General features: G+C 44.5%; 1 protein-coding gene across 5 annotated transcripts in view; it reads right to left on the bottom strand.

The window, feature by feature from the left end:
- Positions 1–234: 234 nt before the first annotated feature.
- Positions 235–22,960, bottom strand: part of LOC138638721 (cytochrome P450 2K1-like) — a 218,838-nt gene continuing 196,112 nt past the window's right edge. For 3 of the 5 annotated variants that reach the window (XM_069728247.1, XM_069728248.1, XM_069728246.1), the window contains exons 8-10: positions 17,867–18,051; positions 12,554–12,695; positions 235–790 (exon numbers count right to left, since the gene is read on the bottom strand). In XM_069728247.1, the coding sequence (XP_069584348.1) occupies positions 612–790; positions 12,554–12,695; positions 17,867–18,051 (506 nt within the window). In that variant the 3' untranslated portion in view covers positions 235–611. The remainder of the gene's footprint in view (positions 791–12,553; positions 12,696–17,866; positions 18,052–22,960) is intronic. The other 2 variants (XM_069728250.1, XM_069728249.1) reach the window with 1 other exon arrangement.

Genomic DNA, 22,960 nt, shown 5'->3' with positions numbered 1-22,960 from the left:
ATTCTAATGATCAAGCACGCAATTTTTATTTTGAGATTTAGACAAAAAGGCGGGAATACGTTTGAAAATTAATAATCAAAACACCGTCCATACAAATGATGAAAATTGTGACCTTTGTTGTTAAAATATGAATAATTTCAGTCCTGTAAATATATAACAGACAACACATATAGATGAAGAACGTTAATATGTGAACTACAATTTGTGTTTCTATAAAATCACTGACAGAAGGCGTTTGGAACAGCAGTAAGAATCTTGTATTTTAGAAAAATTATGATAATTTGCAAGCATCAGATACAAGTATGTAAAATGATAGTTAGAATCATTTCTGAAACTTACTGTATACAAAATCATCAGGTGGCTATAAGTACATTTTATTTCCATTTAAAATACAGTGCTTTTTTCCACAGATCTTTAAAATTATATCAATGATGTTGCTTATTTCTTGATTACAACAATTACTTTAGCTTCAGTGCCCCGTTCTTCTAAGGATATGGTTCCCAGTGGCTGGAGCCCCCCAATTAATAATTTATCACTTAATCTGTGGATTCATGATAACTTGTTTTCACAGGAGAACATTTTAAGGTTTTTCAGTGTAGGTGACAAAGTGTTCACACACGAGGAATAGCACACATCTTATAGGGCATTGGACTGGCTATGAATCCAACCGCAGGAGTCAGGTCTAGTGTTGCCCCAGGAGGAGCCTTAAACGTGAAGTTCTGCAGCAGTCTCGTGAAGAACAGGTACAGCTCCATTTTAGCCAAGTTTTCTCCAGCACAACTTCTCTTACCTACAGAAATGAAATATGTGGAAAAGGATAAAAAGTTTATATTGTTCCATGGCTAAAGCAAAAGATATTATATCAATTCAAAATAGGCTGTAAATTGTAAGTTGTCTATTCCTTTTTGATAAGTAATGTAAAAAAAATGGCACTCTTATTATAAATGGTTATTGGTACTCAAGTAGGCTGTCTAGGGTTTACAAATACTAGTTAAAAACTTGGCACTCAATTTGTGAAAAAAGAAAGTTCCATTTATTTTGCATCCACACAACAATGTTGCTACTGATCGTTTTGAGTGAGCCACTGGACCGGTTAAGAGGAAGATGAGGCCAGTGCTGAAGGGAGCACCAGGAGCCACAAGGTGACCAGATCCCAGGTAGGCAGTGTCATGGCATAGGACATGGTTCATGTCCTGCTCTCTCAGTGTTAATATTGCTGGCCTCTCTTTGGATCTGGGAGGGGTATTTATACACACTCCAGACTTGGATTCCCTGTCAGCTATACTTTTGTTTAGTTTGCGTGTCTGACCCCTTGAGTGTGTGCTCAGTTTGCACGTACTTGCTTTGCTCTCCGTGCCTTCCTCTGCTTGTTTGTTCTGCTGGTTTTCCGAACCTTTGGCTCCCTTTCTGACTATCCCTCTGCCTTACCCATTGGTTACTTCATTATCTCCTGGTTTTGATCTTGGTATGTTTAACTACTCTCCAATGTATATTGTCTCCTCTGCACTCCAGCGTCTGGCGCTGCTCTTGACCACCTCCTTCCCTGTCACGTGGTTCAGATCCTGTTTGCTACCCGGTGAGTTCCCACCGCTCTGCTCTCAGCTCCATTGCTGGGGTGCGCAGCTCTTCCCACAGCAGTAATACCTGGGAGTTGTGACAGGCAACTCCCAATGGTCATCAATATTTCTTCAAAAAACCTAGACACCCATCAACTAACATTACTTCTGAAGGAGTTATCCTTTTTCCCAGGATACAAATTAAATTTTTTTGAACTCAGCATGGACCTGCAGAGGTTCTTTCAAAACCTCCGGCTGTGGGTCCATTTCTCCAAACAGGCAACCATTACACAACTAGTAGGTCGGGACACTCCAGCCTTACTTGAATTTAAAGGATTGGGACTTCGAGCACATAGTTCATACATGCCCCCAAAAGATAATCCACCAGTAGAAACTTCTGTTTCCCTGGTGGAGAGGGATGTCAATATTTTCATCCGGGATGTTAGCCAGGGGAAACTCCATTAACAGATGAGCCTAACAATACCAGAGAGGTTAGATCTGGATAAATTATCTTGTGACAAATCCCTAATCATAAAACTGGCAGACAAGGGAGGGGCAATAGTGGTAATGCACAGAACAGACTATTTAGAAGTAGTTTACAGACAACTTAATGACACAGAGCTCTATAGAATTATTCCACATAACCCTATAAATTCAATAGCCAATAAGATCAAAACAATCCTGGATTACCACACACAAGAGGGTATCATTGACAAAAAAACTTAGGGAATTCCTTATAAAATCAGATCCCATTACACCAATATGTTATGTTTTACCTAAAATAGATAAGAAGCTCCATAAACCACCGGAGTTCCCAATAGTGTATTCAACGGACTCCTGTCACTACTTGCCATGGTGTTGATTTTAAAAAGATTTTAACACCATTGGTTAAACAAACCAAATCTTTTCTTCAATACCAATGAGTTTATAAGACTAATAAATTCATTGGGCCCCCTTTCCTCCTCTTCACAGCTTACCACCTGGGATGTAAACAGTCTATATACATCCATCACACATGAGAAGAGGATGAGAGCTACAAATAGACTACTGATTGGAGCACGCATTGACATGAAGATCAGATATTTTCCACCCTCATACAGGACAGGGGATCCCTATAAAAGTATTCTTTACATGTGAATCCACATATGTGGTTTATCTGATTAAGTGTCCATGTGGCCTAGCTTACGTAGGGGAAAAACATAGGTGATAAGGGATAGAATATTTCAACATAAATCTAATATCAGAGGCAAGAAAGGTCACCTTGCCCTTGCACACCATTTCCACGAGAAAGGTCACAATATAGTACAGCTCAGGTTACAAGTTTTGGAGCAGATCTATTATAATACTGTGGTTTAGGAGCAACATGGAACGAGCTCTGCAGGAAGTGGTAACTGTACAGACCGCAGTCCCTAAGCTAAACACAACACTAGAAGTAGCCGTGGAATGCTCCTAACTCTCCCTAGGCATCTCATCACAGCCTAAGAGCTAATTACCCCTAAAAATAGAAGCAGGAAAACTATCTTGCCTCAGAGAAAATCCCCAAAGGATAGATTAGCCCCCCACAAATAATGACTGTGAGTGGAGAGGGAAAAGACATACACAGAATGAAACCAGGATGAGCACAGGAGGCCAGTCTAGCTTGATAGATAGGACAGGATGGAATACTGTGCGGTCAGTATAAAACACTACAGATTTTACTAAAAATCTCCACACCTGACTAAAGGTGTGGAGGGTAAATCTGCTTCCCAGAGCTTCCAGCAAGACAGAATTAATTCATACAGATAACGCTGGACAAACATAGAAGCACTGAACGGATAAGTCCACAAACTGTGAACAGAAAAGAGCAAGCAAAAACTTACCTTTGCAGAACTGGTCAGGATAACAGGGAACTCCAAAGAGATGTGAATAAAACCAGGAACATTTACAAGTGGCACTGGCTGAAGGACAGAACCAGGCATAAATAGCCGTGCAGAAAAGACGATCAGTGGAAGCAGCTGAAGACAGCTAACTCCAAGGAGCAGCCATACCACTTAAAACCACAAGAGGGAGCCCAAGAGCAGAACTCACAAAAGTGCCACTTACAACCACCGGAGGGAGCCCAAGAGCGGAATTCACAACAGTACCCCCCCTTGAGGAGGGGTCACCGAACCCTCACCAGAGCCCCCAGGCCGACCAGGACGAGCCAAGTGAAAAGCACGAACCAAATTGGTGGCATGGACATCGGAGGCAACAACCCAAGAATTATCCTCCTGACCATAACCCTTCCACTTGACAAGATACTGAAGCCTCCGCCTCGAAAAACGAGAATCCAAAATCTTCTCAACCTCATATTCCAACTCTCCCTCAACCAACACCGGGGCAAGAGGGTCAACCGAGGAAACAACGGGCACCACATATCTCCGCAACAAAGATCTATGGAAAACATTATGAATGGCAAAAGAGGTTGGAAGAGCCAAAAGAAAAGACACCGGATTAATAATTTCAGAAATTTTATAAGGACCAATAAACCGAGGCTTAAACTTAGGGGACGAAACCTTCATAGGAACATGACGAGAAGACAACCAAACCAAATCCCCCACACGAAGCCGGGGACCAACACACCGACGGCGGTTAGCAAAACGTTGAGCCCTTTCCTGAGACAACATCAAATTGTCCACCACATGAGTCCAAATCTGCTGCAGCCTGTCCACCACAGAATCAACACCAGGACAATCAGAAGGCTCAACCTGCCCAGAAGAAAAGTGAGGATGAAAACCAAAATTACAAAAGAAAGGTGAAACCAAAGTAGCCGAACTAGCCCGATTATTAAGGGCAAACTCAGCCAACGGCATGAAAGACACCCAATCATCCTGATCAGCAGACACAAAGCATCTCAAATAGGTCTCCAAGGTCTGATTAGTTCGCTCAGTTTGGCCATTAGTCTGAGGATGAAACGCCGAAGAAAAAGACAAATCAATGCCCATCCTAGCACAAAAGGCCCGCCAAAACCTAGAGACAATCTGAGAACCTCTGTCAGACACAATATTCTCCGGAATGCCATGCAAACGAACCACATGTTGAAAAAACTATGGAAGCGTCCAGGGCCTCTCAGGGACCGGCAGAGGCAAAAGCAACCCACTAGCACGGGAACAGCAAGGCTTGGCTTGGGCGCAAGTCCCACAGGACTGCACAAAAGCACGGACATCGCGCGACAAGGAAGGTCACCAAAAGGACCTAGCAACCAAATCTCTGGTACCAAAAATCCCAGGATGACCAGCCAACACAGAACAATGAACCTCAGAAATTACCTTACTTGTCCATCTATCAGGAACAAACAGCTTCCCCACAGGACAGCGGTCAGGCCTATCAGCCTGAAATTCCTGAAGCACCCGCTGTAAATCAGGGGAGATGGCAGAAAGAATCACCCCTTCCTTAAGAATGCCAACCGGCTCAAGGACTCCAGGAGAATCAGGCGAAAAACTCCTAGAGAGGGCATCAGCCTTAACATTCTTAGATCCCGGAAGATACGAGACCACAAAATCAAAACGGGAGAAAAACAGAGACCATCGAGCCTGTCTAGGATTCAGCCGCTTGGCCGACTCAAAGTAAACCAGATTCTTATGATCAGTCAAGACCACAACGCGGTGCTTAGCTCCCTCAAGCCAATGACGCCACTCCTCAAACGCCCACTTCATAGCCAACAACTCCCGATTGCCAACATCATAATTGCGTTCCGCAGGCGAAAAATTTCTGGAAAAAAAGGCACACGGTTTCATCAAAGAACCATCAGACTCCCTCTGAGACAAAACGGCCCCTGCCCCAATCTCAGAAGCATCGACCTCAAACTGAAAAGGAAGAGAAACATCCGGCTGACGCAACACAGGGGCAGAAGTAAATCGGCGCTTAAGCTCCTGAAAGGCCCTTAACAGCCGCAGAGGACAAATTTGTCACATCAGCGCCTTTCTTCGTCAAATCAGTAAGGGGTTTATCCACACTGGAAAAGTTGGCACTGAAACGGCGATAGAAATTAGCAAACTCCAAAAATTTTTGAAGGCCCTTCACAGATGTGGGTTGAATCCAGTCATGAATAGCTTGGACCTTAACAGGATCCATTTCTATAGACGAGGGAGAAAAAACAAAACCCCCAAAAAAGACCTTCTGAACTCCGAATAGGCACTTAGACCCCTTCACAAACAAAGCATTATCACGAAGGATCTGAAATACCATCCGGACCTGCCTCACATGAGACTCCCAATCATCGGAAAAAATCAAAATATCATCCAAATATACGACCATGAATTTATCAAGATAATTGCGGAAAATATCATGCATGAAAGACTGGAACACAGATGGAGCATTAGAAAGCCCAAATGGCATCACAAGGTATTCAAAATGGCCTTCGGGTGTATTAAATGCAGTTTTCCATTCGTCACCCTGTTTAATACGAACAAGATTATATGCCCATCGGAGGTCAATCTTAGTAAACCAACTAGCCCCCTTAATCTGAGCAAACAAATCAGTAAGCAGAGGCAAGGGGTATTGGAATTTGACCGTGATCTTATTAAGAAGACGATAATCAATACAGGGTCTCAAGGAGCCATCCTTCTTAGCAACAAAAAAGAAACCCGCTCCCAATGGTGACGAAGACGGCCGAATATGCCCCTTCTCCAAAGACTCCTTAACATAACTCAGCATGGCGGCATGCTCTGGCACAGACAGATTGAAAAGTCGGCCCTTAGGGAACTTGCAACCAGGAATCAAGTTGATAGCACAATCACAGTCCCTGTGTGGTGGAAGGGAACTGGACTTGGGCTCATCAAATACATCCTGGAAATCTGACAAAAACTCAGGGACCTCAGAAGAGGGGGAAGAGGAAATTGACATCAAAGGAACGTCACTATGTACCCCTTGACAACCCCAATTAGTCACAGACATAGTTTTCCAATCCAGCACCGGATTATGCTCCTGTAACCATGGAAATCCCAGTACAACAACATCATGCAGGTTATGCAACACCAGAAAACTGCAATTTTCCTGATGTGCTTGAGCCATGTACATGGTCATCTGCGTCCAGTACTGAGGTTTATTCTTGGCCAAGGGTGTAGCATCAATACCCCTCAAAGGAATAGGGCTCTGCAAAGGCTGCAAGGAAAAACCACAGCGCCTGGCGAATTCTAAGTCCATTAAGCTCAGGGCAGCGCCTGAATCCACAAATGCCATGACAAAAAAGGACGATAATGAGCAAATCAGGGTCACAGAAAAGAGAAATCTAGGCTGTATAGTACTAATGGTAACAGACCTAGCGACTCTCCTAGTACGCTTAGGGCAATCAGAGATAACATGAGTAGAATCACCACAGTAAAAACACAGCCTATTCTGACGTCTGAATTCCTGCCGTTCTGTTCTAGTCAAAATCCTATCACATTGCATAGGTTCAGGACTCTGCTCCGAGGACACTGCCATATGGTGCACAGCTTTGCGCTCGAGCAGACGCCGATCAATCTGAATGGCTAGAGACATAGATTCGCTCAAACCAGTAGGCCTAGGGAAGCCCACCATAACATCTTTAAGGGCTTCAGAAAGACCTTTTCTGAAAATAGCAGCCAGAGCCTCCTCATTCCATTTAGTGAGCACAGACCATTTTCTAAATTTCTGGCAGTATAACTCTGCCGCTTCCTGACCTTGACACAAGGCCAACAGGGTTTTCTCTGCATGATCCACAGAATTAGGTTCGTCATACAATAATCCGAGCGCTTGAAAAAATGCATCTACATTCAATAATGCCGGATCCCCTGTTTCAAGAGAAAAGGCCCAGTCTTGAGGGTCACCACGCAGCAAGGATATGATGATTTTTACTTGCTGAATGGGATCGCCTGAAGAACGGGGTTTCAAAGCAAAAAACAATTTGCAGTTATTTTTAAAGTTCAAAAACTTGGATCTGTCCCCAAAAAACAAATCAGGAGTAGGAATTCTAGGCTCTAAAACCGGAGTCTGGACAACATAGTCCTGGATACTCTGTACTCTTGCAGCAAGTTGATCCACACGAGAAAACAAACCCTGAACATCCATGCCAGAGCATATATCCTGAACCACCCAGATATCAAGAGGAAAAAAAAGACAAACCAGAGTACAGAAAAAAAATGGTTCAGAACTTTCTTTTCCTTCTTTTGAGATTCATTTAATTCATTTTTGGGCCACTTGTACTGTTATGATACGGTGGTTTAGGAGCAACATGGAACGAGCTCTGAAGGAAGTGGTAACTGTACTGACCGCAGTCCCAAAGCTAAACACAACACTAGAAGTAGCTGTGGAATGCTCCTAACTCTCCTTAGGCATCTCGTCACAGCCTAAGAGCTAACTACCCCTGAAGACAGAAGCAGGAAAACTATCTTGCCTCAGAGAAAATCCCCAAAGGATAGATTAGCCCCCCACAAATAATGACTGTGAGTGGAGAGGGAAAAGACATACACAGAATGAAACCAGGATGAGCACAGGAGGCCAGTCTAGCTTGATAGATAGGACAGGATGGAATACTGTGCGGTCAGTATAAAACACTACAAAAATCCACGCAGAGTTTACTAAAAATCTCCAAACCTGACTAAAGGTGTGGAGGGTAAATCTGCTTCCCAGAGCTTCCAGCAAGACAGAATTAATTCATACAGATAACGCTGGACAAACATAGAAGCACTGAACGGATAAGTCCACAAACTGTGAACAGAAAAGAGCAAGCAAAAACTTAGCTTTGCAGAACTGGTCAGGATAACAGGGAACTCCAAAGAAATGTGAATCCAACCAGGAACATTTACAAGTGGCACTGGCTGAAGGACAGAACCAGGCATAAATAGCCGAGCAGAAAAGACGATCAGTGGAAGCAGCTGAAGACAGCTAACTCCAAGGAGCAGCCATACCACTTGAAACCACAAGAGGGAGCCCAAGAGCAGAACTCACAAAAGTGCCACTTACAACCACCGGAGGGAGCCCAAGAGCGGAATTCACAACAAGATCGACCCAAACAGAAGAGGTCAAAACAGGATGTTAGGACTTGCGGAACACACCAAATAATAATATTAGAGAATATGAGGTGCGTTCGCAGTCCGGGGTCCACCATGCAGAGTTGACACCTGCTGCTGAGTAATGGCGGATGGACGCTTGCTCACACGTGGGTTAGACCTCAAACAGTGTGAATGGAAGCGAACTCTGTTGCTTCACAAGAGTCGTTATAAATACGCTGCGCCCTGTTAGCAGTCATAGGGTGCAGCTTAAAGACACTAGTGGGATCCTTATGAATCACCCCACTAAACTGGTGATTGGACTCGCTCTGACCCTCGGTGACACTGACGTTTTCCCGACCAATGGGAACATCTGGAAGCAAGATGTCCTGACTGCCTGCAAACATGACAGACCTTGAGTGCTCGAGTGGTCCGGGGCTTAGATCCCTCAGGTGATTCGGACGCCTGAACCAGAGATTCCAGAGGTTTGGCGAAGGTGGGAGCCAGCCGAAACCTCTGCCTACACTGGGCTCGCTCCAACCTTCGCTCGTTAAAATGACGATCTATGCAAGTAGATACAGCTATTAAGTCCTCCAGTGTGGCGGGAATCTCCCTGGTGGCCAAAGCGTCCTTCACATGGTCAGCCAGCCCCCTCCAAAATACAGGGATGAGGGCTTTATCCAGCCACTCCAGCTCAGATGCTAAAGCCCAGAAGTGGTCGGCAAAATGGCTGACCATGGAACAGCCCTGAGTCAATGCCAACAGTGGGAGCGCCGTATCATGGGTGATTTGAGGTCCTAAGAAGACCTGTTTCAGAGTGCTCAGAAACAGCGGAGAACTCTGCCCCACATGACCGTCGCGCTCCCACAGCGGCATAGCCCACTCCAACGCTCTGTCAGACAGGAGGGATATAATGAATCCCACCTTTGCTCGCTCTGTGGGAAAACATGCAGCCAAGAGCTCGAGGTGTATAGCGTACTGGCTCATGAATCCCCTACATGACTTGCTTTCACCAGAGTATTAATCTGGCAGCGGGAGGCAGGATAAGGTCAGAACAGGGGTGGCAGTGGACAAACTTGCTGCAGGCATGCTAGCAGCCTGCACAGCTACTGCGGTAACATCCACAGCTGAGGTTGTACGCTCGAGAGCCGCCAACCTGCCCTCCAGCTGCTGGATGTACCGCTGCAGTTGCTGTTCGTCCGTCATTATTAGCCAGACCCTGGTGCTAGTATAATGTTAGGACTGGCGGAATGCACCAAATAATAATATTATAAAATATGAGGTTCGTTTGCAGTCCGAGGTCCACCTTGCAGAGATGTCAAGTGCTGCTGAGTAATGGCGGATGGACGCTTGCTCACACGTAGGATAGACCTCACACAGTGTGAACCGAAGCGAACTCTGTTGCTTCAAAGAGTTGCTATAAATATGCAGCACCCTGTTAGCAGTCACAGGGTGCACCTGAAAGACACTAGTGGGATCCCTATGAATCACCCCCACCAAACTGGTGATTGGACTCGCTCTGATCCTCAGTAGCTCTTGGGCCCGCGCTGGAGGATGCCCTGAGTTAGATGCTGAGTCCCAGTGGGAATTCCCACCCTACACTGACCGGCTGAAAGGAAAGCACACTAATTGCACACGGTGCCGTACAGGTGGGGACTGCGAATAGATGCTTTAACGTGTGCTAAGTGTGCATGTAGCACTGTCGGGCACTAGGTAGACTCTACCATTCACGAGCAGTCATGAACACAAGGAATGGGAATGATTAAGGAGCTTTCATCCATCGACATACATTCATCTACACACACACGTTATCAAGTTTATACTAGCGCATGGCCGGGCGGCCATGCAAACCTTTTATAGCTGTAGCTCTCAACGACCTTCCCAGTGGTCCAATAGGAGTTGCTACAGGACCGGAGCATTTAACCCCTGACCGCCAATGGGTGGTCATCCTGTGGGCATGTTCAGCATGGGAAAAGTAGGACTTAGTCCCTGAAACGCCTGCTCGCTGCTGATCAGTGCTCGCTACAAAGGCAGAGCCTGGAAAAGCAGCAGTAACTAAGCGCACAGTATCTGCCTGAGCCAGATGCTGGGGCTAACGTCTCCGCCAAGCAGGCTCCACTGTGGCTGGAGGAGAAAGGGAGACCGCAGCAGACATGGTTTGAGATTCCCCCTGTGCAGCAGCGAGAACTTGACTCCTAACACAGGGTAAGGATCCTCAAAAGGAGAGAAACATATTGAATATTCACTTTGGAGCCGAAAGGACTCAATATATACTATGACACATTAAGTTTCTTATAAGCATGATCGTGTGGACAACTGTATAACAATTAATTAATTTTGAATGTTTACTTAATTCATGATAAGTTTTAATAATGTAATGTAAATAGTAATTTTCTTCTCTCTCAAATAATATTTTTCTTCTCTCTCCAACAGAATAGCTAATTTTTCACTTCCGTGACCTACCGGGCATGCCTGTTTATATATGGTAGAGTATATACCTTACACTAATTTGAATACTACTCCATAACACTCCATTAAGTAATAATATGTTCTAATCTCATCCACATAATAACTGCTTTCCCAAAAAATAATTTAATAGCATGAGTTATTTGGACAGTAATGTTTAAATGATAGAAAACATAGGAAATTGGAAGTAAATGGAGCGGTTTATCCCACCAAAGATATCTTCTATGCCCCATTACACCCGGAATATGCCATTCTTCCATGTATTACAAGTAAATAAACTCAGATGATATCCACTGTGCATGCACACCCGGGACACACACGATCGCATGACCGCAATGACACGGCTCCAACACGTGCCGTATAGCTTGCCGTGACTTAACCCGGAATCACCTACCGTGCACAGCGTTCATCCACAGCGGCGGAGAACGCACACCGCAGACACGCGAACCACAAAACACAGGTAAAAAACAAGGAAGAGAAGGCTCCCGCCGCACTCTTCAATATGAACATTATTTTTGACAGTGGATAACCTGCCTTATATTATATATCTAGCTCACATCTATAGCAACGTTGGTCGCAAGCAACGGACGCGCTGTCTTCATATATACCACTCCAAAACATCCAGGTAAGATGTGGGTGAAATATGGTGGCTTAAGTATCCACTCCATAGAGATGATATGCCTCCTTTATGACCACGTAAGTGCATTGTGGGATTATGTCATACAACAGTAGAGACATATGTACTATATATAAACATAGGTAACCTTGTGGCTTCTGAATTACTCTTACATTGACACATAAGTACCTTTATGAGATCGCTTATTGTTTCACTGAGGGAATTTATCTAATGCACATATAATCTTTTATTTCTCAGGCATTTAATCCATAGTCACCCTAGAAGCGTTTCTAGTGTATCTTCATTCTTTGAACCAGGTGCCCAAGGACCTCCTTTCCTAAGCAGTACCACTATAGAAGCACACATATCCTTTTATAGTTGTGGAGACCTGTTTCCTCACGTTTTTCACGCTTTTTTATCACTGTTCCTTTTTTCCCTTAAATGTTACAATATACATATGAATATCTCCTGTAAACTCTGGTGTCTCACACAGCATGATGCTCTCGCTGAGATATGTTTTCCGTGGCCATTGTCATACTCTAATTGCTTACTCTTTTGACATAAAATAATCATGTGTTGCCTAAACCTTCTTAGCATTAGCATTATACGACATAAAATATTATTTTATTAGTTTTTTCACTTTATGTGTGTACTAGTACCAAATTAAAGATTATTCTGATGAAGGTCCAATGGCGGACTGAAAATGTTCAATAGCAACATTTTTGTCTGGATGCAATATAAATGGAATTTTTTTTTTCACAAATTGAGTGCCAAGTTTATACCCAATTTGAGAAGTGTCAACTCAACATTTAGATATGGAGGCACAACCATCGTGGTCTCACAGAGATTCCCCAAAAGGAAGAAACTGTCCCCATTCGAATTCTCACATTCAGAAATGTTCTTATTTGCTCTCATCTCTCCTCTAAAGTGATAAAAGAATAACTCACCGGCTGAAAAAGGCATGAACGCTTCATTCCTCACAAAATTTCCACTGGAATCCAAAAAGTGTTCTGGGTAGAACTCGTTGGCTTTTACAAAGTGATTCTTATCATTAAGTACGGAGGTCAGCAGTGGGATCACCTGGATTCCCTGAAAGGTTCAACATTTATATAAGTCACTAGCTGAAGAGCCCGGCGTTGCCTGGGCATAGTAAATATCTGTGGTTAGTTATAGCACCTCACTTCTCTTATTTTCCCATCACGCCTCTCATTTTCCCCATCACATCTTTCATTTTCCCCCTCACTCCTCTCATTCCCCCTAACACTTGTCATTTCGACCTCACATCTGTCATTTTCCGATCACTCCACTATTTTCCCTCAGTCCTCTCATTTTGCACTCACACCTTTTCATTTTCACCTCACCTCTCATTTTCACCTCAGTATATACATGTTTGTCATCTCCCTTATATATAGTATACACCTGTATGTCATCTCCTGTATATAGTATATACCTGCTTTGTGTTGTCTCCCCTGTATATAGTATATACCTGTATGTCATCTCCCCTGTATATAGTATATACCTGCTGTGTGTCATCTCCCCTGTATATAGTATATACCTGTATGTCATCTCCTCCTATATATAGTATATACCTGTATGTCATCTCCTCCTGTATATAGTATATACCTGTGTGTCATCTCCACTGTATATAGTATATCTGGCTGTCATCTCCTCCTATATATAGCATATACCTGTAGGTCATCTCCTCCTGTATATAGTAATTACCTGTAGGTCATCTGCTCCTGTATATAGTATATACCTGTGTGTCATCTCCTCTTGTATACAGTATATACCTGTATGTCATCTCCTCCTGTATATAGTATGTACCTGTATGTCATCTCCCCCTCTATATAGTATATACCTGTGTGTTATCTCCCCTGTACATAGTATATATCTGTATGTCATCTCCTCCTGTATTAGACCGCGTTCACACATTATTTGCTCAGTATTTTTACCTCAGTATTTGTAAGCTAAATTGGCAGCCTGATAAATCCCCAGCCAACAGGAAGCCCTCCCCCTGGCAGTATATATTAGCTCACCCATACACATAATAGACAGGTCATGTGACTGACAGCTGGCTTATTTCCTATATGGTACATTTGTTGCTCTTGTAGTTTGTCTGCTTATTAATCAGATTTTTATTTTTGGAGGATAATACCAGACTTGAGTGTGTTTTAGGGCGCGTTTCGTGTGTCAAGTTGTGTGTGTTGAGTTGCGTGTGGCGACATGCATGTAGCGACTTTTGTGAGATGAGTTTTGTGTGGCGACATGCGTGTAGCAACTTTTTGTGTGTCGAGTTGCATGTGACAGGTTAGTGTAGCAAGTTGTGTGCAGCAAGTTTTGTGCATGGCGAGTTTTGCGCGTGGCGAGTTTTATGTGTGGTGCCTTTTGAGTATGTGCAAGTTTTGTGTGAGGCAACTTTTGCATGTGTTGCAACTTTTGTGCATGTGGCAATTTTTCCGCGGGTGCAACTTTTGCGTGAGCCTAGTTTTGCATGTGGCGAGTATTGCGCATGGTGAGTTTTGAGCGGCGACTTTTGTGTTTCGACTTTTATGTGGCGAGGTTGGTGTATGTGTGGTGAAATGTGTGCTGAGTGTGGTATATGTGTTCAAGCACGTGGTAGTTTGTGGCGCCTTTTGTGTGTGTGTTCATATCCCCGTGTGTGGTGAGTATCCCATGTTGGGGCCCCACCTTAGCAAAGGTATGGCATATACTCTTTGGCGCCATTGCTCTCACTCTTTACGTCCCTCTTGTTCACATCTGGCAGCTGTCAATTTGCCTCCAACACTTTTCATTTCACTTTTTCCCCATTATGTAGATAGGGGCAAAATTGTTTGGTGAATTGGAAAGCGCGGGGTTAAAATTTCGCCTCACAATATAGCCTATGATGCTCTCGGGGTCCAGACGTGTGACTGCAAAATTTTGTGGCTGTAGCTGCGACGGTGCAGATGCCAATCCCGGACATACATACACACACACACACACACACACACACACACACACACACACACACACACACACATACATACACACACACACACACACACACACACACACACACACATTCAGCTTTATATATTAGATATTTAATTAGGAACCTCCCTCATTAGGCTTTATTTATTTAAAGGGAATTTGTCAACAAGCTTTTTCTACCTCATCTGAGAGCAGCATAATGTAGGCAGAGACCTTAAATCCAAATATCCACTTAGTTTACTGGGTTCAGAGGTTCTGACATAATCAGAGATAAGTGTGAAGCAAAGCAGAGAAAGCTGCCCTCACCCCCACCACAGCTAACCCCACCCCCACCATGCTCAGTATTTACATTGCCTACTGAATGTGAGCTTATCACAGGAGGGGCGGAGTCAGGCCAGTGCTCACACTACCAGCTAATCACAGCAATGATAATGTCCAGGTGATATAACCTTCCCTGTGAGTAAACAACAGCCTGATAAGTGACACATTACTGAAAACTGTTTTTACCAGATTACCTGGCAAAAACCTGCTGAGAGATTCCCAGGCTGGTAATGCACAGTAAAAAAAATAAATACATGAAAATAAATGGTTTTTTTTAATTAAATAAAGTATTTTCATGTTCTCAAACAGTAGGCAATAAAAAAAAACATATAATAATAATAATAATCTTTATTTTTATATAGCGCTAACATATTCCGCAGCGCTTTACAGTTTGCACACATTATCATCACTGTCCCCAATAGGGCTCACAATCTAAATTCCCTATCAGTATGTCTTTGGAATGTGGGAGGAAACCGGAGTGCCCGGAGGAAACCCACGCAAACACGGAGAGAACATACAAACTCTTTGCAGATGTTGTCCTTGGTGGGGTTTGAACCCAGGACTCCAGCGCTGCAAGGCTGCTGTGCTAACCACTGCGCCACCGTGCCGCCCCTATATAGGCAACTGATGCAACCAAAATGGACTGGAAAGTGCAATCTAAACCACACAGCACTTGGCCTAAGAATAACATAATAAAGGGAAAAAATGGGGGTAAGTTTGTATTGAAATAATGAAATGCCAATAGAACTTATTTCCCCCCACATGTCAACGTCAAAAGAAAAATGAAAAAGTTATGGGCCTTATCTCAAATGAGAAATATTTATTTTGAAAAAGTAATAAAACAAAACCTATACATATTTGGTATTACCATTACAGAGTAGTTAACCCCTTAACATCCATGGACGGACAAAGTCCATCCATGGAGGCCTCACCCGGTTTGGTGTGGGCTCCGGCGATGAGCCTACACCTTTTCCAGGACATGACAGCTGATCTGATCATCTGACATGTGCCCGGAACAGCTGTGGGTGAAATTGCGATTCTCCTGCGGCTGTTAATATGTTAAATGCCGCTGTCAAACTCTGACAGTAGCATTCTCCATGGATGAGCAGGGAGCTTGTCCTTTCCTCCTCACATCAGCGTCCGTGTCACATAACTGCGTGTCACCGACAGGTTGCCATGACAACCCGGGGTCAGGAGAAGACCCCTGCGGGTGTCATTGTTGGATCGCTATGAGCACCACGTAGTGGTCGGCGCTAATAGCAAGTGAGCATTTCTGCTACATAGAGCCGGTCTCCACCCCTGCTCTATATAGAAGAGGCGATCGGACAACTGCAGCTTCTAGTCTCCCATGGAGACCTTTGAAGCATGGAAAAAGTAAAAAATAAGTTTTAAAAAAAATGAAAAAAATATAAAAGTTCAAATCACCCTCCGTTCGCCCTATTCAAAATAAAACAATTTAAAAAAATCAAATATACACATGTTTGGTATCACCTGATCTAACAATATAAAAAAATAATTAATCATATTGGCATCACAGACTTGGCCCTATCCTGGATCTCATCATACCTAACAGACCGGACATTCAGTGTCTCCCACTCACACACCACCTCATCACCTCACGCCCTATCTGTCGAAGTCCCACAAGGTTCCGTTCTAGGGTCCCTGCTCTTCTCCATTTACACTTTTTGCCTAGGACAGCTCATAGAATCTCACGGTTTTCAGTATCACCTCTATGCTGATGACACACAGATCTACATCTCTGGACCAGATATCACCTCCCTACTAACCAGAATCCTTCAATGTCTGACCACTATTTCATCCTTCTTCTCTGCTAGATTTCTGACACTTAACATGGACAAAAAAGATTTCATCATCTTTCCCCCATCTCACGCGACCCCCCAACGAACCTATCCATTACAGTAAATGGCTGCCCACTCTCCCCAGTCCCACAAGCTCGCTGCCTCGGGGTAATCCTTGACACTGATCTTTCCTTCAAACCACATACCCAAGCCCTTTCCACTTCCTGCCGACTTCAACTCAAAAATATTTCACGAATCCGTACATTCCTCAACCAAGAATCTGCAAAAACCCTAGTCCATGCCCTCATCATCTCTCGCCTTGACTACTGCAACCTCCTGCTCTGTGGCCTCCCCTCTAACACTCTTGCACCCCTCCAATCTATTCTAAACTCTGCTGCCCGACTAATCCACCTGTTCCCCCGCTATTCCCCGGCCTCTCCCCTCTGTCAATCCCTTCACTGGCTCCCCATTGGCCAGAGACTCCACTACAAAACCCTAACCATGACATACAAAGCATCCACAACCTGCCTCCTCCATACATCTGTGACCTTGTCTCCCAGTACTTACCTACATGCAACCTCTGATCCTCACAAGATCTCCTTCTCTACTCCCCTCTTATCTCCTCTTCCCACAATCGTATACAAGATTTATCTTGCGTATCACCCCTACTCGGGAACTCTCTACCACAACACATCAGACTCTTGTCTACCATCGAAACTTTGAAAAAGAACCTGAAGACCCACCTCTTCCGACAAGCCTACAACCTGCAGTAACCACCGATCGACCAAACCGCTGCATGACCAGCTCTACCCTCGCCTACTATATCCTCACCCATCCCTTGTAGATTGTGAGCCTTTTTATCCAATACTTATCGCTATATAAAAAATAGGCACATGGTGGTTTCAAAATAAAAAAACAAAACATCATCTTGGACCATTGCCCATGCCCCAAATCTCCTCCTTCCATTTCTGTCTGATTGCTTCACAAAATACTCCATCCATACTGGTTAAAACATAACACGACATCGCCGACTGGAAGAGGAAGCAAGGAGACTGGCTGGAGAAACTGCCTGCTAAGTGATTATCTATGCCAAAGTAAAAATAAATAGTGGAGACCACTTAAATTTGGTGTTATAAACAAATACGGTTCAATATTTCTTTTCTTACTTACTTTGGGAAGGAGATAGCCTCTGAAGTTTACATCCTGAGTAGTAGCATGGGACACATTGGCAGGAACAATGTTTCCAAATCGCTGAATCTCATGGATGACGGCATCAGTATACGGCATCTCTTTACGATGAATGACCTGGGGCTCATTTGTTCCAATAACTTTATCGATCTCACTTTGGACCTTTTCTGTTTCCAACACAAATACATAAAACTATATGTAAAAAAAGGATATTTGATGAGAACTTTCATCTGTAAAAATGATAAGATTTCAGCCAGATTTCCACTATGGCATTTAATATCATCGTGGTTGTTATAATATTGGAGGTTACGTAACCTTAATTTCCCCCCTGTAGTAAAAATTATTTCCATAGTCTTCTGTAGAGAAATGTTGAGATTGCAATTTTACCTAAGCCAAAAGTTATTTTTGACCCCTGGGAGTTGTATTTGGAATTTGTGCTCTCCTAGATAAGCATCACTATTACAAAATCTCTTCTTTCTTCTGGTGGGAATCTATACTATGATGGTTAGTAGACCGAAGTAGTATACCATCAATTTACATGATGGATGCCTCGCCTGGTCCTCGGTAATGCTCTGCCTAGCCTCTTCTTCCTTTAGTGCACAACGGTGGGCATCTTATCTATTCACTAGGGTTGAGCGACTTTTTGTTTTTTAGGGTCGAGTCGGGTTTCGCGAAACCCGACTATCTCAAAAGTCGAGTCGAGTGAAATCGGCCGATTATCGCAAAAAGTCGGGGATCGACCGAAACACGAAACCCAATGCAAGTCAATGGGGAAGCATAGTCGGCAGTGAGTGGAGGTGAGGAAAACACCTACAGTGTCCATTTTAATGGCAAAAACATCCATTCTTGTTACTGAAGCTTGTCAATCTTAATTTACCTTATAATAATAGTTAGGCATTGGAAATTGGGGGTCATTTGGCTAAAGTTGTGGGGGGTAGGGCTGGTTCAAGTATTTAGTGGGCCCAGGAAAAGTGGACCATGTCACGGCAGTGGAGCAGGGAGAGGTAAGTATTTCAACTTTGCAAGTGCTGTGATCCTGAGCAAGAAGGTGGGGGCACTCATTGGCATTGGCACTGCCACAGGGCCCCTCAAAGTACGGCGGTGTGTTTGCACGGTGGGGGCGCCTCCCACCGGCAGTGACACTTTTGAGTACTATGAGGGGCCCTGTGCCAGTGACGTCGCCTACGAGTATTCCCCCCACCCCACCTGATGAAGGAACCTGCACTTTCATCTGCACCTTCCTCTTTGTCCCTGTGTAAGGTGGTATGGTATGCGGGAAGGGGAACCTGACTTTCAGCAGGGTCACATTCTGCCTGTGTAGCGTGCACGGGGAATGTAGCGTTCTGGGTCAATGTACCAGCAGACTCATCTATCACCGGCTGGGCAATGGGCAGGATGAGGAGGAAACACAGAGATAGGCCCAAATAATAACGTGGGCTAAATGCAGTTCAAAATTGGTAACAGGACTAACCAGGGGGCATTGCTTTGTTCAGTGGAGTACAACTGTAATGAGAGGCTGACACAGTGAGTAGGCCCAAATCAGTAAGTAGGCTAAATGCAGTTCAAAATTGTTAACAGAAGTAAACAGGTGGCACTGGTTTGTTCAGTGTAGGAGAACATCAAGGAGCGGAAGACACCGTTAGTAGGGCCAACAAAACAAGTAGGTCAAATGCAGTGTTATATTAAAAACAATTTAACGAGAGCCTGAAGATAGAAGCTAGGGAAAGGCAACCTGGAGAACACCTTGGAGTGGCAGACACCGTCTCTACAACCCAGACCCAACTTGTAGGCCAAATGTAGTGTTGTTTCAACCACTACTTAACTAGAGCTTGAAGATAGAAGTTAGGGAGAGGCACCATGGAGAACACCTTGGAGCGGCAGACACCGTCCCTACAACCCAGACCCAACTTGTAGGCCAAATGCAGTGTAATATTAACAACTACTTAACGAGAGCCTGAAAATGGAAGTTCAGGACAGGAAACCAGGAGAACAGCAAGGAGTGGCAGACACCGTTAGTAGGCCCCAACCCAACTAGTAGGCCAAATGCAGTGTAATATTAACATCTACTTAACGAGAGCCTGAAAATGGAAGTTCAGGACAGGAAACCAGGAGAACAGCAAGGAGCGGCAGACATCGTTAGTGGGCCCCAACCCAACTAGTAGGCCAAATGCAGTGTAATATTAACAGCTACTTAACGAGAGCCTGAAACTGGAAGTTCAGGACAGGAAACCAGGAGAACAGCAAGGAGCGGCAGACACCGTTAGTAGGCCCCAACCCAACTTGTAGGCCAAATGCAGTGTAATATTAACAGCTACTTAATGAAAGCCTGAAAATGGAAGTTCAGGACAGGAAACCAGGAGAACAGCAATGAGCGGCAGACACCGTTAGTAGGCCCCAACCCAACTAGTAGGCCAAATACAGTGTAATATTAACAACTACTTAACGAGAGCCTGAAAATGGAAGTTCAGGACAGGAAACCAGGAGAACAGCAAGGAGTGGCAGACACCGTTAGTAGGCCCCAACCCAACTAGTAGGCCAAATGCAGTGTAATATTAACAACTACTTAATGAGAGCCTGAAAATGGAAGTTCAGGACAGGAAACCAGGAGAATAGCAAGGAGCGGCATACACCGTTAGTAGGCCCCAACCCATCTAGTAGGCCAAATGCAGTGTAATATTAACAACTACTTCACGAAAGCCTGAAAATGGAAGTTCAGGACAGGAAACCAGGAGAACAGCAAGGAGCGGCATACACCGTTAGTAGGCCCCAACCAAACTAGTAGCCCCACTGCAGTTTTAAAATTCTGATAGGCTGAAAACCTGATAATTGTAGGTCATTTTTTTTAAGAGGACAGCTGTATAGAGTGGCACAGACAGACACTGCTAGTAGGCCTTACACCACAAATTTGGCTCAACGCAGGTTTAAAAAAGGTTACATGGGTACACGGTCAGCATTGGTGTGGTCAGTGGAGGACAATTGGAAGGAGGGACCGCAGACAGACTTATTAGGCCTAAAATAAAAAAAGGAGGCTCTATGCATTTTTAATTAGGTTCCAGGGGTACACAGGCAGCATTGGTGTGGCAGGGGAGGACTATTGGAAGGAGGGACCGCAGACAGACTTAGTAGGCCTAAAATAAAAAAAAAGGAGGCTCTATGCACTTTTAATTAGGTTCCAGGGGTACACAGGCAGCATTGGTGTGGTCAGCGGAGGACTATTGGAAGGAGGGACCGCAGACAGATTAGTAGGCCTAAAATTAAAAAAAAAATAGGCTCAAAGCACCTTCGATTATGTGGCAGGGGTACACAGGCAGCATTGGTGTGGTCAGCGGAGGATGATTGGAAGGAGTGTCTGACACAGTTAGTACTCCCAAAAAAGAAATAGATGTTAATGTCTCGCAAAACAACAAAACCCCCCAAAAAAGAATGGCATACTTAGGTACGGGGGTGGGCTCCTCTGCTGAGTTTCAGACATAGTAATTTGGCGCTAAGTATTTACTGGTGTCATTATAGGACCCTGACTATTTTAACTAGCATCATACATGTCAACAAATTGGTATTGTCAGTGCCAGGCATTGAAGGATGTCAGAGCATAGACTAAACATTGGTGGAGCTGTGAGAGATAATTTTGCAAGTGGTAGAGCACTGTTTGAGCTGGGGGGGAACTGTCTTGTGGCCGGCGGTACAGGCACAGGGCCCCTCATATTACAACGGTGTGTCTGACGTTGGGTGCGCACCACCACCGCCAGAGACACTTTATTGTACTATGAGGGACCCAGTGGCAGTGCCGTCGACCAAAAGCGGCCACACCCACCTCTTCAGACAAACGGCACTCTCACGGGTGCTTGCGCCAAGTGGCGAGACCACGGCCCCGTGGGGGGAGTTAGCCCATTTAGGCAAGTGTAAACATGTCGTATGCTGGACAAACAGCTGCTGCAAATTAAGAGATTGGAACAGTCAGTAAGACCAGTCCAGAAGCAAGACCTTTTCATAGGAAAGCTAGGTGTCAGCCGGGAAAGGTGGGACAAAATAATTCAAAATCCATGAGTGGCTCATTTTAATGAAGGTTAGATCATCAACATTTTGGGTAGCCAGATGAGTCCTTTTTTCGGTCAATATTGAACCAGCAGCACTGAATACTCTTTCTGATAGCACACTAGCTGCTGGGCAAGCAAGCTCCTGCAATGCATATTCTGCCAATTCAGGCCAGGTGTCTATTTTGGATGCCCAGTAATCAAATGGGATTGACGGTTGAGGGAGAACATCCATAAGGGATGAAAAATAGTTAGTAGCCATACTGGACAAATGTTGTCTCCTGTCACTTTGAATTGATGCTGCAGTATCTGTCCTGTCTGCGGTCATTGCGAAATCACTCCACAACCTGGTCAGAAAACCCCTCTGTCCAACGCCACTTCTGATTTGTGCACCTCTAACACCTCTGCCCTGTTGCCCCCTGCAGCTCGTGTGAGAACCATCACCGGCGCTGTGTGCTGGGAATGCCTGAATCAAACGGTATACAAGAGTTGCTTGTTTGGTTGCTAATATTTGTTTGAGGTTCTCATGTGGCATGATATTTTGCAATTTGCCTTTATAGTGAGGATCAAGGAGGCAGGCCAACCAGTAATCGTCATCGGTCATCATTTTAATAATGCGTGGGTCCCTTTTGAGGATACGTAAGGCATAATCCGCCATGTGGGCCAAAGTTCCAGTTGTCAAATCTGCGCTTGTGCTGGGTTGAGGGGCAGTTTCTGGCAAATCTACGTCACTTGTGTCCCTCAAAAAACCTGAGCCCGGCCTTGCAACGCCACCAGTTTCTATTGGCCCCGGAGAAGCTTCCTCATTCAAAAAATACTCATCCCCATCATCCTCCTCGTCCTCCTCCTCTTCGCCCGCTATCTCGTCCTGTAGACTGCCCTGACCAGACAATGGCTGACTGTCATCAAGGCTTCCCTCTTCCTTGGCTGCAGATGCCTGCTCCTTTATGTGCGTCAATCTTTGCATCAGCAGATGCATTAGGGGGATGCTCATGCTTATTATGGCGTTGTCTGCATTAACCAGCCGTGTGCATTCCTCAAAACA

Source organism: Ranitomeya imitator, chromosome 5 (assembly GCF_032444005.1).
Source record: "Ranitomeya imitator isolate aRanImi1 chromosome 5, aRanImi1.pri, whole genome shotgun sequence".
Classification (NCBI taxonomy): domain Eukaryota; kingdom Metazoa; phylum Chordata; class Amphibia; order Anura; family Dendrobatidae; genus Ranitomeya; species Ranitomeya imitator.
The sequence above is the reverse complement of the archived record's forward strand: the minus strand, read 5'-3'. Positions and strand labels throughout refer to the sequence as shown.